Below are 25,586 nucleotides of genomic sequence, written 5' to 3'. Positions count from 1 at the left end.
AAATGAAAATTTGTTAATCAAAAATAAAATCAATTAAAAATATAAAATTTAATGAAAAACTAAAAAAATTAAATTATAGGCAAAGACTTCTACGGAATGAGAAAAATTAATTAAAAAATAATTATAATTTTTTATTAAATTTTATATTAAACGAGTATTTATTTAATTTATTTTTCTTATTCCGTAGAAGGCTTTTAGCTTTTAGCGAAGACACCTTAATCATATGTTTTCCCTCGCGTGTTCAGGTTAGTTATGCTTAAGTTCTGTGGGTGTTAAATCGATTTTTTCCATTATAAACAGTTGTACACTACTTTTAGGGTAAAATTATTTATTTGGGGTTGTTTACACTCGTTCATAATTTCGTAGGCTTTGACAGTAAATTATATACTAATGCCTCTAAATGAGCATGCATTTACTCACATGTGGCTTTAGACACCCTTGCTTGTCATTATACTAGTGACAGGTATCAATTTTCTTTATAAGGAAAATATAGCAACATTCCTATTCCATTTCAATTGACCACAAAAAAATTGATATATCTACGTAAATACACATTATGCACTGAAATTTTTTTTGATTTACAAAATAATAAAGAAAGAATAATCTGGCATTAAAATATTATATTTTTTATTGAACCCGAAACTACGTTACGGAGATCGCCCTTATGTTTTCAACATGTTTCATATTTTAAGTCTTCGGTTTAAGTTTTAAGTAAATGTAAGTTTAAAGTTAGCGCGGAAGGGTTAACTAATATCAAATTAGTATATTTTCTTTCATTGCCCTGAAATGTCGTAAGTTTAAGTCATAAGTTAAATTTAATTTTTAAGTTAAGTTTAAGTGCTAAGTTAAGTTCAAGTCAACATTTCGGCATATTAAGCGACTTATAGTGTGTTTTTTGATAAAAAATTAATACACAAAGTATCAGGGAGTTCCTTAGCCTTAAGTAAAATAAGAAAAAAAGAATTTTACAACGTCCTACTCATAACGCAGTAACGCAACAATTTCCACACCATTTTTCACAATGCACCTCGTATTGAACTAATTGGATCTTAAGTATCACAAAAACTATAATTAGGTAGATTTGATGACTAATAAACCGGGCTGAGCAGATTATTTTTGTTGCTAAGTATATTAAGAAAAACAACTTACTTTTCTCCCAACACCCCTGAACACCTCCCGTACGCATTTATCATATTTACGTCGCTGCGTGACTAATAAAAACTACCAAACATAACTACTTATGAAACACACCTCTTTGCACGCCAACAACAAACAAATATTGAAGAACAAGCACAAAAAAGAAGTGCGTGTTCTTCATAGACACAGGAAATAATCATTGCTTTGGCACTTCAAATAAAAAACAAAAAAAAAAAAGTAGAGAATAAATAAAAGGCATAACTATTTTCGGCGCGTTATCGGCTAGAGCGGAAGGAAATGGCGGCAGCGCAAAAGTTAGCTAATTTTGGCTTGTGGCTAATAAAATGATGAATAGAAATTGTTAGTTTTTTGGTAGCTTCAATACAATGCAAATTAATGCTAGCCAATAAGGCCAATAAAAGAGAAGAATGAAAGGGACAAGTCTGTTATTAACGCAGTACTCGCTTATTTGCGGAAGTATTATGGTGTGTGCACACTTCGCAATTAATTAATACTTTTATGATTGGACTACTAATTACCACTGTTTTTATCTAACATTTAGCGCTCAATATTGTTGTGTAGCTATTATTTGCCAAGTTCATGCTAATCGCTTGCGGCACATAACATTTGAAATTTGCGTATTTGCGTTAAATGATTTGACGGACGTTAAGCATATACGTAAGGTATTGTTTTCGCCTTTTTATTGGTTACTATAACCATTATTTGTATGAGAATAGCAACTGTTGTAATTTTATGTCTAATTGGTAGCGTTAAATTTGTGTAAAACCTTAAGCAATTGTGAAATTAAAATTTTATGTCACATCGTTTTGTTTTTGCTTTTCTTCATTTTACGATTGACTTAACAACAACACAACGAAAACCAGTCAAGCTACTTGAAAAATGTATCAAAGTATTTTTGAATAAAAACAGTCCAAACGATGAAAATTTCAGTTTTGGTTCAAGCTATATTGTTGTTACATATTGAAATAACGAATATTTCTGATATCGAAATCAATGGAAATCCATCATAGAGTGTTAGTCGGCCATTCCACTTGTTTTCGGCGCGCGCTTTGCCAGTGAGCGTTTAGTTGTTGTGATGACGTCTAACTTTACTACACCGGTTTTCAACTGGATTGTACTTAAATGGATGACTTCATGGCTTAGTTTTTTTGCAATTCTAGCATTTTTAATTTCTTGCTTTGTTTTGCATTATTTTATTGCCAATCCTATGGTGGTATTGTGTGCAGTTTTTGTCGCTTGCTTATGGTTCATTTCGCGCGCTGAGCTCAGATTTATAATTTATTTGTGAAATGTTGGTTTAATGACTAGAGGTAATTTTAGTTTATTTGAAGATATTTTAGAGGTATTTTAAAAAATTATCTAAAATGATTCGCCTCGAATTTGACTTAATAAAGTCGCTGCAGCCAAGTGGTCTGCATTATGGTATGTCTAGTTTACACTTTTTGCATTTAACAAACCTTCATTCGTTCTTTAAGGGTTTCTGAATAACTGGATATTAATATTTTAACAAATTGTGGGTATCTTCTAAGAAAGTTTTCGAACAAAGTAAGATACATATATCAATGTGGGTCGACCGTACAAGTCAGATACATGCCATACAATTCAATTATTTCTAAGTCAAGGCATTCTTTCTGAGTTAAAAATCTCTCGGAACGTTTGTCGGCCAAGTGTAACTCGGTAATTTTTCGGGAAACGACGAAGGCTCGGATGCTCGAATACTCACTTATGAGAAATTCTTCAAAACTATTTAGATTAATTTGTATTTATGACGTTACAACAACAACAACAAAACAGAGAAATACATCGAGATATAGGAGCTCAGAACCTTCGTTGGCTGGAATGCTAGATTCCATGCGACTGTACCGTTTCAATACCAATCAGAACTACGCACTGGAATAGATCTCAATTTATATCCGCCAAAGAAGTGTCAACTTAGTGACGTTTCTCAAAATCATTTGAGCTACATTTTTAGCCTCTACAACAATAGCAACAACCACCAGATAAAGCCAACGAGATCAATAAGTCTGGGACTTTCGTTTGTTGAATTGTAGGTTCAGATCTCGTCCGAGGTAGGTCCTCTCAAAACCTTTTGAGTAGCAACAACAATAAAAACAACCACCAGATAAAGACAATGAGATCAAGAAGACTAGAGCCTTCGTTTGAGGGTTTATAGATTCAGATTCCATCCGTGCTGGCTACAAATATTGTCTGAAAAATTATTATTTTCATTTACGATTTGTATTTCATCCTTCAAAATTTGAGGACAATTATTCGAAACCTCACTATTAACTTCTAATTGAGATTGATATCTAATGAAAATTAAATTTGCAAATACGATCTAGAACTAGAAATATAACAAATATAATGAAAAAACGACAACAACAAATCGTAAACATAAAGTCTATAAAACGCCGGCTTTCGCTTATTGCTGAAAGCGTGTGGTGTGTTCATAGATAAATAAAACCAAAAACGTGTAAAAAACTACAACAAAACCAAAAACAAAGCAAAACGTGCTAAACCGGTTGAAAACAATCAGTAACACTGATTGGCTTGTTTGCTACTACATTGAACATGGAACTCGCCAGCAAAGTTACGCGCAAATGACAGAGATGTACCGATGGCGAGCAACATGACTTGAAAAAAAAAATAAACGTAATGTAGTGACAGCTATTGAAGCGTGACAGTGCGCAAGCGTAACAAAACCGCAGTCATAGCAGTTGCACACACGAAGATTGGTGGCAGACGTAGGTGACAAGACAAACACGCTGCAGAAGACGCGACCAAGTGTGTCCACAGAACTTTGAAGTGTCAGAAATGACAATGTGGTGGCTACCGCGTCACTACATTTATACCACGCCTCCAGATGACGACGACGCTAAATCAATGTGACAACGCGCGCTGCTAAACGGATATGATTATTTACAAGAGATTTTTATACGACGCATGTAAGCAAGGCATAAGCCGACGACGAGCGCATAAGCGCATAAGTTGAGTTTATAAATAAGTTATTTACTTTTTTAATTCTTTTATTTTTTTCACTTTGCAGTAATTGAAACGGCGCGTCGCGTCGTGTCACGTTGCGGCCGTACAAGCAATCTGTGAGCGCGCTGGCAACATTAGCATGAAATGCATCTTCATAAACGTTCCAGCGACGAACGGCAAGCAGTAGCAACAACTTAACGTAATCAAGCAACATTAAAATGGTTTAAATGCAATGAACGTCAGGCTACTGCATGCGGGCGGCAGATAAGGTCACACAGACACACTCCCACACATAGTATGTATGTTCATAGTGCATTGGTTGCAAGCGTCCCAAGTCGTTGATGTTGTGCCGACAGCGTTGTCGTGCGCAACTCAGCCGACATGCATATTTAATTCGTACAACAAATACAAAAATAACTGCAAATATCGTCGACCGCATACTTGGTCTTTCGTTGCCGTCGCACTGATAGCGCAGCCGACAGCTTGTTGTTGTTGCATTGTGCATTTTTTATGTCAACGTCGTCGTCGTTACATTTGCGGTAATTTAATAGCATGCAAATCGCTACGTTTAGCCGCCGTTTCTATCACACTCTTCTTGCCTTCATCCGTTGCACACAGCATTACAACAACGCTTAACCACACTTTTATCGTCGTGGGATTCATCCGTCCGCACATGCAAGTGTGCGCTTTGTTGCTTTTCGTTACATCGCACATATGGCATGCTGTGGCAAATGTGTTGCTAAATTTTATATTTATTAATATATTTATGAGCACAAATTCGTTTGAGATTATCCATTTATCCAATGTGTTCATATGCTAGAAAAGATTTAAATAATTTCAAAATTTTAAAACAGTGTCAGTCGAAAATATTTAAAATTTATATGAGATTTTCGAAATTTTGAAGAAAATTTTCGCATTTCACGCTTTAGCACATTTTGTGTAGAAAATTCTCACCTTTCGGAAAGTAAGGTTAGGTGTCATAACCTAAAATCGGAGCAATATTTTAATAATAATCATATTTAATTTTGACTCCGGCATTTTGATCGTGAAATAAATAACTCGAGAATTCAGCTAAAACGACAAAACTTTCATCTAAAAGCTCATTCTAAATCGTATAAAACGACTAAGCTTTCACCAGAAAGCTCACAATAAATCGCATATAATTTCAAAAAGAGTTAAAAGTACAGTTATCTACACTCCAATTTGTCATTATACCTCATAAATTCATCTTACAACAGTTTCTAGCAATTAATAAAGGTGAGCAGACATTAAAAACAGTCGATAGTACTACTATATTCAAAACACAAACTAAGTTGTGTTTACGTAGCACATTTAAAGAATTTCATTTTGTCAAATGATAGACATCGAGGTAGCAGTTTACCTCGAATTAGCCGTAGTGAACCAATTTGTGGAACTGTTACCAGAGCTTATAAAACGATGGTTAACGACACGAAATAGTCATGTGAGTTATACTATTTTTCATCCTCTTCTCTATATTCACATATACGAGTATGTGTTCAAAAAATAATGGGAATTGTAAAATTTAAAACTTTATGTAGTTGCCGAGTCCTATAATGAACAAAATATGCCCCTGAAGTACAATCAAATTTTCAGGTCACACTTCGTTGCTTGTTCGTGGATTCTTGTCCAAAAACAACACTGTAGCGATAGCGTAGCCTCCATATTCGTCAGATACGACTCCGTTTGACTTTTTCATATTTCCAAAAATAATGAGAACTTTAATTTTTACGAGCATACATACGAGAAATCGTTGAAAATACTATACTAAAACTCGAGTTTAAAAAGTGTTTCGACGATTCGAAGAAGCGATGTCATAATTGAATAATAGCAAATAGGGACTACTTTGAAGGCGGCAATATTAATATAAACGAATAAATAAATTTTTTGAAACGAATAAATAATTTTTTTTTTAAACGAAAATTATCTTTTTTTTTAATATTTAATCTAATCTAGTCTATATCTAAGCCAGATAGGTAATTTCATTTCATTCCAACAGACTACTAATAAGTACGGCTTTATGAAACATGGTCTAATACTAATTAATTAAATGAAAATATCAACAATTTCTATATTTCACATGAAATTATAATTATTTTCCACTGAAAAAAACACCCTTTTAACTATATAAATATCCATATTACTCTAATTTGTATGCAAATATATGGTCCATTATTTAATAAAACAATAATAATGCATTTATTTGTCCAACTTGACTCATATTCACAGCTATTATATGTATGCCTATTGAGTGCTATAATTCGCAAATGTACTCAGAGACTAAGTGAGTTAACCTCAATTTAAATCATATGTACGAATACTCTTCGACTGAGCTGCGCTGATAGCTGAAACAAACAACTATATATTTGCATTTTCCTTATTCATTATTTTTTCATATTTTTTCTATTAACAAAAACAACAACAATTACAAACAAGTACCGCAAACCCCGAAAAGCCAGCAAAGCAAGCAAAAGTACAAGCGGAAAATAGGAGTGTATTAAAATACTTAATTACAAAAATATTTTTATTAAATGTGAAATTCGATACACAGCCGGTTTATTATCGATAATATCGCTTGATAACGTATGCCAGATTACGAAGTTGGCGATGGAACGCAACATTGTGCTTAAACTGGTACATAAATATACTCATACTTAACCCTTGTGTTGCCACCCAAAAAAAATCCACTGTCTGCCGCCCAGAGTACCCGGCTACCCGTACGCAAATTCGTGCGTATAAGTGCGTTATACGTAAAAATAATTGAGTGCATTCTATCAGGATCTATTTATTGACATCTTAGAAAGGTATTTCTGATTGAAAGTACCATATAAATTATGTACAGACACCTTCATAGTCCTAAATCAGGAATAAAACGCGCGCTGCTCTAACGTAAATTTCTCGATTCTGCGAAGGCCAGTTTCGTGGAATTCGAGTGGTGAGGAAACAGGTCGTTCTCTGAATTGGTTTGTTATAGTTAGCATATAGAGATTTATTTTATTCCTTTTAGATATAAAATAAAATTATAATCATAATATATTACACGAACTGCGCCGCACTTCTATCGTGGTACCCGGGTGGCTGAGACGTGTTCTTATTTTCAAATGTAAAATTTCTGAAGTTAGAAAAGAATTTAAATTTAATGGACAATTCGCTAGATAATCGATTAAACCATGGGGATCCAAGAGGATTTTAGCCTATCTCTTTCAGAGAAAATATTATTCAACAAAATACACTCTGGTGGGTACCCGGGTATCCGGGTGGCAATACAAGGGTTAATAAATATTATGAATACAGTTGAACATCCCTTACTCGAATAATCCACAAAAAATCTTCGATATAGACTTCCGACTAATTTGTACGAAATTTTACTTCTATTGCCAATTCAAGAATCGTGTTATGCAGAATTTCAAGTTAAAGAAGTTCGAGTTATGGAAGTTCAGCTGTATATAGTATAGGTAAGAATCAAAATATTAGCACTAAAAATTTAAAAATCGATTTTCAGAGAAACTTTCGAATTTTGCTAGGTTTTGATTCTAGTGCCAAATCGGAAGTTTATACGCCTGTCTTTAATGATTTATCTTTAGTTAGTTGGAGATTCCCATTACGCCTGTTTATATTCACCACAGATAAACAGACGAAAAGTTCGCATTTTGACATTTCAATTTGTTGCCACCTATCAATCAATAAGCCTATGCTAGGCATATATAAAGTTCTAAACTGAATTTAATTCAAATAAAAAAGTATTAAAAGCTTTTAAATTTAAAGTGAGATTATGCTTTTGCGAATGATTTCTCTTCAGTTAGTTTGATGTTTTCAACACGATACATTTTCTGTGGTGAATTTTTTTATGATTTGACATTTAGATTTTGACAGCTGTCAAATAACAAGTTCGTATTAGACATATGTATATAAAGTTCGATTCTAGATATTAAAAGCTCTTAAATGAAATTAATATGAGATTATACTTAAATTAATGACAATATTTTCAGTTAATTGTAGTATTTCAGCGCTTTGGTCTTTCTGTAGTGAATTTCCTTATAATTTGACAGCTGTCAAATAAAGTACAAAGTTCAATATTGAATTTTTATTAAAATATCATAAAAATATTAAAAGCTCTTACACGAAGTAAACTTTTTACACGATTATATACAAAAACAACAAATATTCCATATCAAGACCCATATGCGCTTCGAACATTATTTATTATTGTTGCTCGCGTCAGAAGTGTGTGGGGGCGCAGCGATTGTAAATAATGTATGTAAATAGAGTACACGCTTGTATATTCGTAAAAAGCATGAATACATTAATATAATAATGCAAAAAAAATATGAAAATTATTTGCATACTGTTATTAGTGTTGATGATGACGCCCGCTGCGCAGTTCAAGTGGCGCGAAATTGGAGCAAATTCATTAATTTGAAAATGGGGGAAAATAACATAAGCAAAAGCAAATAAATTTTTTATTTATTTTTACTAACGTTACATACGGTTTTGAAAACTAAACAATGTGGGAGCGTTTCATATAAAATGTTTCAAAATTTTTAAGTGGAAAAATATTTGAAACTAAAAAATTGTAAATATTTTTTATTTTTTATTTTTTTGTTATGAAAAATTTAGCAATGTTTATTTCAACAGCTCATCAAGTAGACGAGACAGTGTTTATGAACGTGTGGCACTTGGCGCCGCTGCGACTTTTTCATTACACTTGATCAATTATAAACGGCTTAGCGCATACTCATTAATGATAGCTGTCAATGTTTTTTTTGTTATTACATAAATATGTTTGTATGATTATAACATTAATGTAATTGACAAAATATCATTTGCTTTCAAGTATATAATCATCACTTTTTTGGTATCTGCAGTCAGCGCTGACTTAAAATCACATTAAACTAAGCTCTTTTTTCCCGTTATCATTTCGCAATATTTGCATTTTGTTGTTGCATTTTATTTTTATTATGGCTTAACTTCCGTTTCACAATCAAACAAAAAAGAATGATATAAAGAACTCTACATACACATATGGGGTAGCATTCTTTTACTCGCAGCCATTAAACGCACAATGAAAATTGTGAAAAAATCAAACTGTCTGCAAAAGCAATATATATTTTGTTGCTCTTGTTGTTGTTGTTTTTGTTGTTATAGTGCGTTGAAAGCGATCGCTTTTGCTTTTAACAAATGTAAAGAAAAGAAAAAGCGTTGTGTACAAACAGCAAATTAAATTTTGCAGCTGCTGAACATCTGCGCATCTTTCAACAGCGAGTCCAATGTACCCTCGCGTTAAGTTTTATATTCCAAATACATTGGAGAATACAATCTCATATACACACATACAAATTAATGTACGCATCGATACACCCGCTGTAAAATTTTTCATTGACCGCAGCACGTCTTCGGCGCTGCCACAAAAATGTGCGCATGCAATCGTTGTGCCACGCTGTATATAAGTATGTAAATATGTATATATATGATTGTGTTATATGCTTTGTATTTAATTGCCGAAGTTTGCAACACACACCTGTATAACCTCAGATATTGGATATACTCAACCTCAGATATGCATGTACTTATATATTCCAGTGAATTTCGTTGAAGTAAAATGAGAATTCATGATTTCGCGCCCTTTCTGAGCGATTGTTATACTTTTCTTCTAGACATACATAAATATAAGAGAACTGCTTGATTAAACAGTGGTTTTCTACATAAAGGTCGTTTAGTTAAATGAATAAGAATGATCCATATGTAATCTTATGTTTCTCACATTTTCTCTCTTTATCCTTTTTTATCTCTTTGAACGATGCAATTGAATGTTTCTTTTAATAGAAGTGATCTCGGAACGTGCATTTGTAGATTCGAACTGAGTAGTATTTCAACGTAATCGCCATGGCGATTCCAGATTCTCTGAAAAAGAGTTCATTGCAGGAGTTATAGTGATGATCTCGAAAGTGGTCAATATTGGAGAGCAAATCTCCCGATCTCCCATTTCTCTCGTCTTAGTGTTTGATATAAGTATGTTTGCATTGTTTACTTCAGTTTTATCAGAATGATTTCCTTGAATACCGATAGTAGCTTCTATTGGCTACCATTACCGACACTAATTGCCATCCGTGCGTCACCAGGAGCGCAACAATCCCAAGAGTTCAATATAGCTATGGGAACTGAACTTTACTTCATCTTCCAAACTTTCGGGGTGTATATACATATATTCCAATGTCTCGGATATATACCCGTCCAACAATCACTTCAACTAGATGTTGTTTTTTTTCTGACGCTACAACAACAATCTTAAACGTATTTATCAAAATGATTTCGATAATTTGTTATACCATCGGAGAAAAATCTGTATCCGACTCAATCTGGAACAATTTTTTTCATAAAATAATCATAGATAAAATTTTTAGCCATATCACTAAATACTGGAAAAGCACTCCTTTCTCCTTTCCGACCGAAGTCCCAATGAGAACGACAAACATCTTGTTCGGATCTCGGAATATATGGAATATATCCATTTTCTCTTCCATTTGGATTTGTTCCAAAGTTCCGAAAAGCTTTTAGAACTTAATGCCGAAGACAGATTTATGGTTTTCATACTACAAATTGATCCTGACTTAGTTATAACTCCAAGCAATCTTAAAATGTTATTTTCCATTATAATTATTATTTCTCAACATATTTTTTACATCCTTTATTCAAATTTTTGTTTTTTGATTTCACTTTATTTTAAATTTACAGCCCTATTCTCATGCCCTCACAAAAATCACCACACTCACTATTGTGAGGTTTTTGGATTTTGTGATGATTACCTTATGCTGGAGAAAATTCAAAAGCTCAAATGCTCACAATTTTCTCAAATATCTGTGACGTGTGAAAGCAGCCATCACAATACAAAAATATTTGTGTTTGTTTTGGTTTTTAGCAATATTTGTAAACAAATGTGTAAATATTTGCGTGGTATAACGAGCATGGAGGAATTGTTCTTTGAAAAAATGGCCTCTATAAAAGTTCAGTTATCGAATAATTGTGTTTAACCGAATCTGGAACAATTTGGACGTACCTTGCATTTTCATTTGTTAGCGATTTGCTGCCTAAGTCCTAAAACTCTAGAGTCCTAAAACTCTACGATCCGATAAGGACGCATTATTTTTGTAAAGCAAAGGACACTGACGCACATCCTCTATAGACGAAGATTTACACCCAGGTTATTTTTATACTCTCGCGACAAAGTTGCTACGAGAGTATTATAGTTTTGTCTACATAACGGTTGGTTGCAAGTCCAAAACTAAACGAGTTAGATATAGGGTTATATATATCAAAATGATAAGGTGACGAAAAAAGTTCAAATTCGGACGTCTGTCCGTCCGTCCGTGCAAGCTGTAACTTGAGTAAAAATTGAGATATCTTAATGAAAATGAAATTGAAAGACGTATTTCTTGGCACCATAAGAAGGTTAAGTTCGAAAATGAGCGTAATCGGACCATTGCCACTCCCACAAAATGGCGATAACCGAAAATTTGGTACAAAGGATTGTTCTAGGAAAGGGCATATTTGGATGTAATTTTTTTAGGGAATTGGGCGTGGCCCCGCCCACTACTATGTTTTTTGTACATACTAATTAAGCTATATCAAGGAAACTTTCTAGAGTCGTTTCTTTTAGGTACTACCTTATACCGTCCAAAAATGAAGGAAATCGGGCCATACAGCCCACCTCCCATACAAAGGTTATATTGAAAATTACAAAAAATGCAGTAAGTTCAGTAAGGAAAACAACCAGAAACCGTAAATTTCATTGTAAAGATGGTACAGAAGAGCTGCTCTCAAAATGGTATACAAAATTTTAAATGGGCGTGGTTCCGCCCACTTATGGGTCAAAAACGATATCTTCCTTACTTGTTTTATAATTCTTTTGTTTTTTAACTTTCGACTGTAAATACGCAATTTCATTTGTTTCATTTGTTTACAAATTTTACATCAATTTGTATTTATTTTGAATTTATTTCTTTTGAAACAATTGTTTGACAGCAAAATGCTTTTCACCTCAATTGGTGACTTTTTAAAGCTTTTTTCTTATGAGGTTCGAGCCAGAATAGACTCACAAAATATACGTCACAAGAAACCTCACAAATTTTTCCTCACAACTCAGTTATGAGGTTTTTTCAGAATAGGGCTATTAATGTATTTTCTGTATGTCAAAATGTCAGAAAACATATGATTGTGGCAGAAGAGCTTAAAGTTTTCGGTGTGTTCAATGAAATCCATTGTAGTACATTTCAGAACACCTCAAAAATTCAATGGTTTCTAGAACCTTATTGTAGTACGGAACACCATTTTCTTTCAAACAACATTCAGAACACCGGTGATACACGTATGGTTTCTGAAGCATACTACAATAGGTACTACATGTCTGTCTCAGGTATAACTGAACAACCCTAAAACAGTGTGTGAAACTTTGAGAAAAATGTGGGAACTAACAAGGTTGTATTTATAATGAAATTGAAGTAATTAGCTCGTCACAGTCTAAATATCTGTTTAAAATAAGATGTACATAATTCACTTTTTTCTTATAATAGTAAGAGCTATTATCTTCCGATCAGCCGAAAGCGTTGATTTTATCGACGATTTCTAGGGGGAGGTCTACTTTTAGGCGCATTGAACTTTCTTATATAACTTGTAGTGGCATGAAAAATATATATCTATGTAATTTTAAGTTGAATAGTTGAGATATTAAATAGTTGAAATATTAAATAAGTATAGTTGATAGATAGACATATAGATAGACTCATAATACATTTTCTCCTTCTTTTCGAATATGGATTTTATGCAAAAAGAATTATGGATGAGCACAATAAAATTTCTTCATAATATTTATCACCAATTAACGATGTTTCCGATTTCAAGAAAAAATAAATACAACTAATTAAAAATTAATCAATATTTTATAGCGATCTCTTAACAAATTCTCCTATAAACAAGAATCTTTCTTGCCACTTTCTAGAAAATCTCAACCAAAATTGACTTATCCAACCGCGCTCGTATGTAAATACATTTAGGTATTTGTAACAATCTATATTCCTATCTGTATGTATTCCATTTAATTTTGTGGCATTACCTTTTCTACACACACAAAATTAACTACCGACTTAATTACTGTTGCTTTTCCAGCAGCGGATTTATGTTTACCTTCAATTGGTTTTGTTTTCAGTGTGTACCTGCGAAACGCAAGAGTTTCTTTTATTTTATTTGCCAAAAATAGTAATATTTAAACCTGCTTGCCAGTTCTCGATATTTTCGCAACCACCTTTTGGGTCCTTCGTCGAAAAGCGCCTACTATAAGCGCTCCTTTGTAACTTGCGTTGCAGCTGCCGTTATGTATACATCTTCGTTTCGTCTCGATTTTGCTTCCACAGTATATTTATTTTTGCCCTTTAAATTGTTGTTCCTTTTTCTCATAAGCAGCGCAACATGTTGACCAAGTGAATTACATTGTTTTCGTTTCTTTGTTGCGGGTCCTACCAAAGGCGCTCGTCAATCCGGTCGGCGGGCTTAGCAAAATTTTGTTTTGTTTATTTTTTTGTACCTGTTCGTTGTATGTAGGCGACAGTGCGCTCTCTCTCCCTTTGGATTTGTATACTATAGGTATATATGTACATATATGTATATATAGGTATATATTTATAAAGAGCACTGATTTGTGGCCTTTTATCAGCTGCTTTGCCCCGATCAGTATGCAGCCATTAAGTGCAGCAGGTGTTTTTCGTTTGCACTAGTATGTGTGGGTGAACAGAATGCGTGTGCGTATAATTGGTGTGGTTCAAAATATTTACTTTAGTGTTCATTGAAAAATGTTGTTCAATTTGCTATATATAATTTATTTACTGTTATTATCGAATTGTGATTAGAGGGTATAGGAAGTGAGAAATATTAAATTTATTTTATTTATTTGATATTTTTAGATTATTCATTTAGTTGTAAATCTGTGAATATTTTTTTGAAGTTCGGTGAAATTCGCAAACAAATTTTAGAATGTTGGCATCTATTTGATAATTTTTGATAAAAAAGCTAAAAAACTGTACAATATAGGTTCAAACTAAATATTTGAGAGAAGGATTGCCACATGACTGTTTTTTCAATTTAATGTCCTGATGTTGAAAAAAATGTCTGAGCATGGTTACCATCTTAGTAAAATCGGTATACTAAGGCAAGGCGTTAAACTGAAGAAGATTGTCATCTGTAAGGATATGTTGATTCAAGAAGGATTGCCTTTTGTCCTATTCATTCAATTAAATTAATACGGTATCCATATCGTTAACTAGAAAGTTTAAAAAGTTTTGCGGTTAAAAAAAAACTTCCAAGTAGGATTGCCAACTGAGCAAACTTTTATGTGAATAAATTATACATATCGTTAATTTAAAGAGATAAAAAAATCGTGTAAAGTTTTGTTCTGTGTAGAGATGTAAAAGTGTTGCCACCTATTTGAAAATATTAATTCAAATAAATAAATGAAATATTGTAATATAAAAATACAAATAAAATAATTAATTTTATATAAAAATAATGAATAAAATTTATACCTGACCATTTTATACTAAAATATCGCTTAAATCGTAGAACATCCCTCTTTTAATAGAATTTATTTTATTTCTTAATTCTTTACCAATTAAAGCTTAATTTAAAGTTAACTCGCACTTTGTACCACAAATTCCCAAAAAGTTTCTCATATAAAAAATGTAAATATTATAATTTCTTTCGAATGCTAAAAATACCCTTTTGGTCACGTAAAATGCCGAGTGCTTCAATAAATATGAAAGAAAAGAATTTTTGTCCGTTAACAAACAAAGTTGAGTAATTTATGTTGTTGTCATTAATTTTGCGTTTTTCTGCATTTCTGCTTAATTTTCATTGAATTCCACATTGGAATGCTGGAATTGTTGAAAACATTTAATTCTTTTTCGTGCACAAAATTCTTTTGGACATTTGTCAGTTTTGTTTGATGAAAGCTTTACGACACTTATCCCCCGCATGCATACAAAATATGTATGATAAATTAATAATTAGCCTTAATAGCCTGACATCAATTAGACAATGATGACATAATATGCGTACTGTAAAAATACAAAAACAAAAAAACAACAACCAACGCATGCGAAATTACCAGCACCACCAATTGAGTTGTGTGGGAATATAAAATCGTCTGCTTAAATTTAAATGTCAACAAACTGTGTGACACTTTCAACACAATTTAATATTCAACAAAAATCAGTGTGGCGGGTTTGGTAGTCACAAATAAGAAATGTTGTAGCGTGTTCTTTTTCTCCAAAAATCCTTGCTTTTTCTTTTTGTCTCACTTTGCACGTTACAAATTGTCACCTGCTGCTTTGAAGTATTTAATAGTTTTTGACCGTGTAGTAAATACCATGTTTTAATCTGGAAGTGAGAGCACGCAAACCAATTTGTGTGAGAATAATAGGTGTTTCATATATATATATATATATTTGGCGTAGGAACCGATTTAAGCGATTATAGCCGAATCCACCAGAGCGCGCCACTCATTCCTCCTTTTTGCTTTTTGGCGCCAACTGGAAACACCAAGTGAAGCCAGGTCACTTTGCACTTGGTCTTTAAACCGGAGTGGAGGTCGTCCTCTTCCGCGGCTTCCTCCAGCGGGTACTGCATCGAATACTTTCAGAGCTGGAGTGTTTTCTTCCATCCGTACAACATGACCTAGCCAGCGTAGCCGCTGTCTTTTTATTCGCTGAACTATGTTAATGTCGTCGTATAAATCGTACAGCTCATCGTTCCATCGTCTGCGGTATTCGCCGTTGCCAATGTTTAGAGGACCATAAATCTTGCGCAAAACCTTTCTCTCGAAAACCCCAAGAGTCGTCTCATCGGATATTGTCATCGTCCACGCTTCAGCGCCATACATCAGGACGGGAATAATGAGCGACTTATAGAGTTTGATTTTGGTTCGTCGAGAGAGGACTTTACTTTTCAATTGCCTACTCAGTCCAAAGTAGCACCTGTTGGCAAGAGTGATTCTGCGTTGGATTTCAAGGCTGACATTGTTGGTGTTGTTAATGCTGGTTCCCAGATAAACGAAATTATCTACAACTTCAAAGTTATGACTGTCAACAGTGACGTGGGAGCCAAGACGCGAGTGCGCTGACTGTTTGTTTGATGACAGGAGATATTTCGTCTTGTCCTCATTCACCACCAGACCCATACGCTTCGCTTCTTTATCTAGTCTGGAAAACGCAGAACAAACGGCGCGGTTGTTGCTTCCGATGATATCAATATCATCGGCATACGCCAGTAGCTGTACACTCTTGTAGAAGATTGTACCCTCTCTATTTAGTTCTGCAGCTCGTATTATTTTTTCCAGCAATAGATTGAAGAAGTCGCACGATAGTGAGTCACCCTGTCTGAAGCCTCGTTTGGTATCGAACGGCTCGGAGAGGTCCTTCCCGATCCTGACGGAGTTTTTGGTGTTGCTCAACGTCAGCTTACATAGCCGTATTAGTTTTGCGGGGATACCAAATTCAGACATCGCGGCGTAAAGGCAACTCCTTTTCGTGCTGTCGAAGGCAGCTTTAAAATCGATAAAAAGATGGTGAGTATCGATTCTTCTCTCTCGGGTCTTTTCCAAGATTTGGCGCATTGTGAATATCTAGTCAGTTGTCGATTTTCCAGGTCTAAACACACACTGATAAGGTCCAATCAGTTCGTTGACGGTGGGCTTTAGTCTTTCACACAATACGCTCGACAAAACCTTATATGCGATATTGAGGAGACTTATACCACGGTAGTTGGCGCAGATTGTGGGGTCTCCCTTCTTATGGATTGGGCAGAGCACACTAAGATTCCAATCGTCAGGCATGCTTTCTTCCGACCATATTCTACAAAGAAGCTGATGCATGCACCTTATCAGTTCTTCGCCGCCGTATTTGAATAGCTCGGCCGGTAATCCATCGGCCCCCGCCGCTTTGTTGTTCTTCAAGCGGGTAATTGCTATTCGAATTTCTTCATGGTCGGGTAATGAAACATCTATTCCATCGTCATCGATTGGGGAATCGGGTTCGCCATCTCCTGGTGTTGTACTTTCACTGCCATTGATCAGGTCGGAGAAGTGTTCCCTCCATAATCCCAGTGTGCTCTGGACATCCGTTACCAGATTACCTCCTCGGTCCCTACATGATAATGCTCCGGTCTTGAAACCTTCTGTAAATCGCCTCATCTTTTCATAAAATTTTCGAGCATTACCCATGTCGGCCAGCTTTTCAAGCTTTTCATACTCACGCATTTCGGCCTTTTTCCCTCTTCAGTTCTCAGTTATCTATCCCATCCCGAACGTGTTGTGGTCGATCGCAACGTTGCGATGTAGGCAGTCTGTTTTCTCTCCACTGCGGAACGACAATTCTCATCGTACCAACTGGTTTTTTGGCGTTGCCGGAGACCAATTGTTTCGGCTGCAGCGGTATGCAATGAGTTTGAGATGCCGTTCCACAGCTCCCTTATATCGAGATGCTGATGAGTGCTCTCAGAGAGCAGGAGTGCAAGTCGAGTAGAAAATCGTTCGGCTGTCGGTTGTGATTGCAGCTTTTCGACGTCGAACCTTCCTTGTGTTTGTTGACGGGCGTTCTTTGCTGCACAGAGGCGAGTGCGTATCTTTGCTGCTACTAGAGAATGGTCCGAGTCAATGTTTGGTCCTCGGAGCGTACGCACGTCTAAAACACTGGAGACATGTCTTCCGTCTATCACAACGTGATCGATTTGATTGCGCGTGTTTCGATCAGGGGACAGCCACGTTGCTTGATAAATTTTTTTATGCTGGAATCTGGTACTACAGACAACCATATTTCGGGCCCCAGCGAAGTCGATCAGCCTCAGGCCGTTTGGCGATGTTTCGTCATGGAGGCTGAATTTTCCGACTGTTGTGCCAAAGACATCTTCTTTACCCACCCTGGCGTTAAAATCGCCAAGGCGGGGGCAGCGCTCATAGGTGCGTTCTAGGCGCTCATAGAAAGCATCTTTGGTCACATCGTCCTTCTCTTCCGTTGGGGCGTGGGCGCAAATCAGCGATATGTTGAAGAACCTCGCTTTGATGCGTATTGTGGCAAGACGTTCATCCACCGGGGTGAATGCCAGGACTCGGCGACGTAGTCTCTCTCCCACCACAAATCCAACACCGAATTTGCGCTCTTTTATATGGCCGCTGTAGTAGATGTCACAAGGACCCACCTTCTTCCGTCCTTGTCCCGTCCATCGCACTTCTTGGATGGCGGTGATGTCAGCCTTTAGTTGTATGAGGACATCAACCAGCTGGGCAGAGGCACCTTCCCAATTAAGAGTCCGGACATTCCAGGTGCATGTCCTCAAATCATGATCCTTAGTACGTTTGCAGGGGTCGTCATCAAAAGGGGGGTTTCTCATCCGAGGCTCGGTGTTTGTTTTCATCGGGCTTCGCCTTCTCACTTTAGCTCGCCTCCAAACGGATGTCTGTTAGCTACCCAGAGGATACTTGGTCTAAAACCGGAAGTCGTGAGCTGCTTGAGTCATATGCAAAAGAATCGTTCCTGGCCACTCCCAAGTGAATGGCAATCAGAAACTTTCCTCACTTCCGTGAACTTCTACATATGACCCCATCCCCCATGTTTCATTTGGGTAGTTATTATATTTTTAAAGCAATTTATTAGAACTTATTTTGTTAAAAGTTTCATATTGTTGATTAATTGCTATTACCGATTATAAATCGATATACAAAGTTATCGGCTATTAAAATTTTCAAAATTCTTTCAATTGTTCTGCGACATGTTCGTAGTGCTTGGTCTATTTTGATGTGTTTTTCAAACGTTGTAAGTTTTAAGTAAGTTAGAAGAAGATAAAGGGTTTTTATACTATTTAGGTCGATTTTGAATTTTAAACGAATGAATCAAATGATAAGTTTTTCCAAAAAAATCTGACAAGTTTATATGTTTTACCCTTTACATATAGATTTAAAACCAATTACATATATTTATATCGTCAAAATACTTAAACTCATTCGAAGTAATGAAAAAATTCAATTCTATAAATTAATTTTTTTTTTTCAAATTAAAAATTATAAATTAATTACAGACATTTGCCTTCAGCATCCTATATTTTCTTTAACTAACCTCCACCACTATCAGTAGTGCTATAATCTGCCTTTCTACAAGTCTATCCAAGTAAACTTTGCGGTTACAACAAAGCATTGCGTGTCTAAATTCTCGCAGACTGTGAAGAAAAGTCTTAATTAATCGATTTTCTATCGAAGCGAAACGAGTGACACCTAAAAATGATGACATTAATAGAGACCGACGTATATTTTATCTAACAAAAAAGTGGTGTATAAAATAATAACAAATTAATTGGTATAATATACTCAAAAAATAATAAAAAAAATTTAGAGTTAATGAACCCCGAGAATTTATAAGCTTATAAGCTTTTATGTTATTATTATGCTTAAAAGCTCTCGGTTTTGTTTTTAATTCACTCTTTCATTAAAAACGCATTGTTCTCAAGCATCCGCTTCGCCTTTATTAGCGTTAGTTTAGAGTTGCCATCACATTATACACTGTTTTTAATGTCACTTATTGTCATTTAAATTAATTCAGTTTAATTTAAATTTTCTAAAGCTTTCGCACAGCAGCTCATAATCGACCCAGCACAGTATAATGCTCTTCCCTACTTTTCGTATTGTAGCTGCCACGCTTCGTCGGTTGTTGGTCAGCAGTTTTGTTGTAGCACTGCACGCGTTTCTAGGCCTTGGCCGCACATTGTCCACCAACTCGGCAACGAACAAAGCGTGCACCAGTTTTCGAGCTTTTGCCGCGGCGGGAGTGTATTAAGCGTTGCGCATCACTTAGCCGCTCATTGTGTTGTGTTGTGTCCGCCGATAAGCGCGTATTGCAATGTCATTTGTTTCAAATGCATAATAATAAATTGTACTATATAGACAAAAGCTCCACAGGCTTGTGTTTTAGTTCATGCGCTTCGCAATGCTTGAGTACTTTATTCAAATTACTTATTGGTCTCAAGTGTTAAGTTCTGTCATTCAGCTATTCATATTTCCATATCATCGTATGAGTAACTAATTACTTATTAGGCCCGTTGTGTGAGCTTAATTACTGAGCTGATGTGTAATGAACAGTAACGTAGAATTAGCTGATTAAGTAATTGTAGCTTTTAATGGCATGCCAAGAGCGCTTGCTATCGTTCACATGTGAAATGAAGGACATATTTATGTACTCATGTACTCAAGCTCGTAAATATAGAATGACTTAAATATCTTGGAAGAAAATAAAAATTAATTATTTTTTGTACATCTGTACATGCTTATGTATGTAGGGTTGTTTATAAAAATAAATTATCATTTCTCTTGAAATCTTAAAACCAAGTGAAGAAAGAAACTTATTTTTTATGTGTTTCAGCGATTTGTTTGAGAGATCGAACATTACTATTATTTATGGATCGTGATTTTATATAGGTGGAGCATACCGTTAATTCTGTAGTTCTAGATCTTTGTAACGGTTTCTAACTTGTTTCTAGCTCTAGATCACGAGCAGCCTTTTTAATAATATATTACGTCCTAAGGTTAGTTATCGTAAATCGATTACTCGTTTAATATCAATTTTCGATAACTCCTACTAAAAAGTCTTAAAGCATGAAAATTGCAACTCTGCTCTATTATGCCCGTCAACAAAAGGGTATAAAAAGGAAATAAAAAATAATATTAGGTCCGAAAAAGATTCTCTGTTGTGAATATTAAAATTAATATCTTTAGGAAACCTTCAGAATGTAACATGAAATATTTTTCTAAATGGGGTTGCCAGATGTTTAAAAATTTTAATAACATTAAATTGTAAATTCCGAAATTATTTCAAATTATCAAGATATTTAAGATATATAATTTGAAAATATTTTTAGAAGCATTGCCATTTGCTTGATTTTTAAAATAATTTTTTTAAATTAATTAAAATTGGAATTACCGAATATATTTCTAATTTTACATATTTAAGACGCTTTAAAGTTTTGAAAGAATGTTTGAGAAGGTTTGCCAATTGTTTACGTTTTAAAATAGTATTTTAAATTAATTTAATTTGGAATTTCCAAAAATATTTCAAACATAAGATATTTAAGAAGGTTTATAAGATGAAAATATTTTCGACAAGGCCAACTGTTTATTTATTTATTTTTGAATAATTTTTTAAATATATTAATATTGGAATTTTCGAATATACTTTAAACCTATGATATTGCACTTTTTAGAAAAAATTATTGAGAAGGGTTACCAAATGTATATTTTTTAAATAATTTTATTAGTAAAATATAAAGTTTTATGAAATGGGTACCAAAGTCAACAGGCCTAAGAATGTTTCTGGGAGAAATATTTTTTAAAGAGTTGCCACGTTGCTAACTTTATTAAAAAAATTGTCAAAATATATTCAGTATTACAATAAGGCATCATGTGAATTTCATTTAAGAAAACTATGATTTATATAGAAATATGTTAATAGAACCATTGTTTTTAAACATCACTTCAATTATCACAGACCAATAAGGCCATAAAATATAGTGATCGAGTTTATGTAGAAAATCTATTTTAAACTACAAAAAATTGATGCTGAAATATCTCCAAAGATCATATTTTCTCAAATTCTAAGTTAGATCTTAAATTTAAGTATAATTTAATCGTTAAATATGTGTCCGTTTAGATGTGATAAGAAGTTCCTTTTAAACTTCCTTAAAATGTCAGTACTGCTGCCAAATCAAGTTTAAAATCTTTTGCTCACTTTTATTAGTTTGATTGAAAATAATCTGCGGCGCCGAGCTAAGTTCTTGCAAAAAGAATGTCTACATATTTAACGTTGGTGAACTGCCAAAGTGTTTATCGAAATGAATGGCTTTCAGTTGCAATCAGGCAATAATAGCATTTGCACTACTAGATTGAGTTTACTAGCACTGACATTTCGTAGAGATTACATAAACAGTCTCTTAAGTAGCTGTCATGTCAGATTTTGGCTAGCGCGGTTAATAAAAAAAACAACATTATTGGCTGCTTCTCTATTACCGGGTTTGATATAATTTAGTGCTTTAGTGCGAAACGTGCCAAGTGAAGACTCCTGCTTGCTGCCTGCCACCCCACATATTTTTAACACTCTTCAGCTCGCATATAAATATTCCCTCGGTCGAACTCTTTACTATTTTATATGGCCCGCATAAAAATTTTAATACCTCGAACTTATTGCGCTGCACGTTTATTCCTACTGCTTCAGTCACTGTTTTCCTGCCTTGTCACGTTTCTGTGCCTTTGGTGTTGTTTTTGCTGCTGTTTGATGACATTATGCCACGACAGTGAGTTTTAGTCATGAAAGTGTCAACGACATGCTTCAAACTTGCGTACCTACATATTATATAAGGAAAGCTATCTACAAACAAGCTTGTATATTGATGATCGTTCGGTTTGTAGATACATATATTTTCTTGCGCTCGAAACGCTTGATTTGTTTGTGGCGCGCTTCTTTTCTTTGTAAGAAATCTTCCTTTACGTGTAGGTGACTCCGTGTCCATATGAGCATAATTTTACTACTTTTTATTAATTCGTTTTGTTGTGACTTTTCCTTTCTTGTTGCGTCTGCCGGTTCGTGAGCTTATTTATTGTTTTTGTTTTTTTCTTTACCACATTTGGCGTCACGCTGCTGTCGTTGTCGCTGTTCTTGTTCAAAAACGAAAAAATAAAATAAAATGAAGTTCAAGTTGACATTGCCGGTGGCAACGCTGACGTTCACCACTCACTCAGTGCCATAAATATGCTGACTGCTGAGCTTCAATTTGTTGTTATTGTTATCAGTTACCTGTCTTTGTTTATTGTATAGATTGATGAGAAATGATAAGTGACAAAAAAATATATAAAATAAATTAATAACCGCTCAATAATCGAAAGCTTTCTGGTGGTTGGAGAGTGGCGAATCGAACATGTTATATCAGATGTATACAAGCGATTATACCATTTTAAGGAGGTATTAGCTTTCTCTCTCTCTTTCTTGTATCGAATTTAACTCGATAACTTTGTTGTAAGCATACACTTTTTGACAAGAGAGCAGAGCACGAAGCAGACAACCGGCGAATCGAAGACAACTACAGTCACGTTGGTACAAAGTCCATTGTCATTGTCTTTTATGCAGCTGGAATTATGCACGCTTTATGTAATTCTTATGGAAATTCAGTCATGAATTACCTATGGATATGGTGAACGTGATAAACATTTTTAGCTGCTTCGTCTAGTTGAAGCAATAAACATTACTACTATAGAATTTTATTTATTATTGTAATTAAAATACATCTTAACTCATTCTGTTTTTTCGTCATTCCCTTCCAGGCACCCCGCTCGCTTATGCGGCAACACAACCCGATGCCGACCAGAAAGGACCCGTCTTCCTCAACGAACCGACCAATCGCATTGACTTCTCCAACTCGACCGGCGCCGAAATTGAATGCAAAGCTAGCGGTAATCCCATGCCTGAGATTATTTGGATACGTAGCGATGGCACCGCTGTTGGTGATGTACCCGGCTTGCGCCAGATTTCATCCGATGGCAAATTGGTATTCCCACCTTTCCGCGCTGAAGATTACCGACAGGAAGTGCACGCTCAGGTCTATGCTTGTTTGGCACGTAATCAATTCGGCACAATTATTTCACGCGATGTTCACGTACGCGCGGGTAAGTTAGAGAGGTTCTAGAGAGTGGTGAGCGCACAATGCGATAGTTGGAGGGCTTTGTACTGAAGGTATAAAAAAACATTCAGACTGTTTGTTAATATGCTGAGAACAGGATATAGAAAAATATTCAATCGCTCGAGTAAATAAAGGGTGATCCATTTCGAGGTTCCCTACTTTTTTAAAGGAAAAAAAAGAAAATTAAAATTAAATGTCTCAAATAGTCCATCTCTTGAGTCCAATTTTCGATGACTCGTTCGAGGATTTCAAACTGGCGAATGACACGCGTGATGTTTTGCTTCAAGGCTTTAATTGAAGTGGGAATGACCGCATAGACTTTAGACTTTACATATACCCACAGGAGAAAATCTAACGGTGTGATATCACACGATATTCGTGGCCCCAAACGTGAAATTATCTGCTCACCGAAGTGTTCCCTCAATAAACCAAATGTCGCCGAGACCCCGAGCTTAAATTTCAGGCATCAAATAGTTGGTTATCATTGCGCGATAACGGTCGCCATTTACGGTTATGTTCTCACCGGCAGAACGTGAATTTTCGTAATAAAGTTGAACAATTTGAAACGTTGTCCAGGCGTAGGTCTTTCAATGATGAAATGTCAAACAATACTGAACAAAAATAACATTACAGCTTGACATGACTTATGCGTGATCTGCTAAAAAAGGCTGTTGAAAAAAGTAGCTCTACTTAGATCTCCCGTTATATCGATAAAGAGAATCTATTAATCAGATATAACAGTCCTGAAATGAGTTTTTTTCCTTTTCTAAGTTTTAAAGATTCCTCGGTTAAGTGCAAAATTAACTAAATATACAAATAAATAAGTATCAAATCATAAGAAAGTTCTCAATTCTGAAAGTCCTCCAACTATCACTGACATATATATTCCTCCACCGAAATTTATAGGTTCGACGTTGACTAATACATACTGCGTACATCGTTGGGTTGTACCGTTCTTCTGCTCTGAAGTTGTGTTTCACTTGTTCAGCTGTACTATTTCATCTAATAAGCGGCGTTGCGTATGATTAATTTCACACTTTACTAGATGGAAATTAATATAAAAAACGGTTTACTTTAGGTCAAATATCAAGAAGTTCTCATTATTTTTTCTTCTATTCTGACATTTCGTTTGTGGTTCAATTTTTCAATTATACTTCCGTTCACACGACTATAATATTCAAAATACAGTGAAACCTCTCTTGGACGTACACTCACCATCCAGCGATTTTTTTCATTTTCATTTCTTGTACAAAAACAATAACTCTTACTCATTGAGTGCCTCATTATCGAAACTTTCATTGCAACTGCAATTAATTGGCAACACCATGTCACACATATCGTATGCTGTTGTTGCGCAAAGTTGTTGATGAGTAGCGTTTCATTAGCTTTAAATTAGCATTGTCATCGGCAACAAATGCGTACGTAATGCCAGTGTTGCATCTACGTACGTTGCATTATAGCAGCCTTTTATGGTGAACAATGCAACTTCCGTTATTGTAATGAATACAACGCTGAATTGCAAACTTTGCATTTACAACAATGATAAGTACGCAAAATTATGACATAAATGCTTCAGCAAAATTGGTTGCGTTCGGCAGTTTGCCTAATAAATGACAGTTGGTTGTGTTGCAATTTCGGTTTTTAATAAAGTGTGAGGTTCGGTAGTGGCGTAAAGAAGA

The 25,586-nt window shown here is 34.9% G+C and overlaps 2 protein-coding genes across 51 annotated transcripts in view; one reads left to right on the top strand and one right to left on the bottom strand.

Annotated features, from left to right (window-relative positions):
• Positions 1-25,586, bottom strand: part of LOC114804952 (uncharacterized) — a 339,668-nt gene that overhangs the window by 37,182 nt on the left and 276,900 nt on the right. The gene's annotated exons all lie outside the window — the stretch shown is intronic.
• Positions 1-25,586, top strand: part of LOC105216804 (cell adhesion molecule Dscam2) — a 147,580-nt gene that overhangs the window by 33,728 nt on the left and 88,266 nt on the right. For all 50 annotated transcript variants that reach the window (XM_054233333.1, XM_054233341.1, XM_054233342.1 and 47 more), the window contains exon 3: positions 23,552-23,893. In XM_054233333.1, coding sequence (XP_054089308.1) covers positions 23,552-23,893 — 342 coding nt within the window. The remainder of the gene's footprint in view (positions 1-23,551; positions 23,894-25,586) is intronic.

This window comes from Zeugodacus cucurbitae, chromosome 6, assembly GCF_028554725.1.
Source record: "Zeugodacus cucurbitae isolate PBARC_wt_2022May chromosome 6, idZeuCucr1.2, whole genome shotgun sequence".
NCBI lineage: Eukaryota > Metazoa > Arthropoda > Insecta > Diptera > Tephritidae > Zeugodacus > Zeugodacus cucurbitae.
This window is presented reverse-complemented; position numbering and strand designations above follow the sequence as displayed.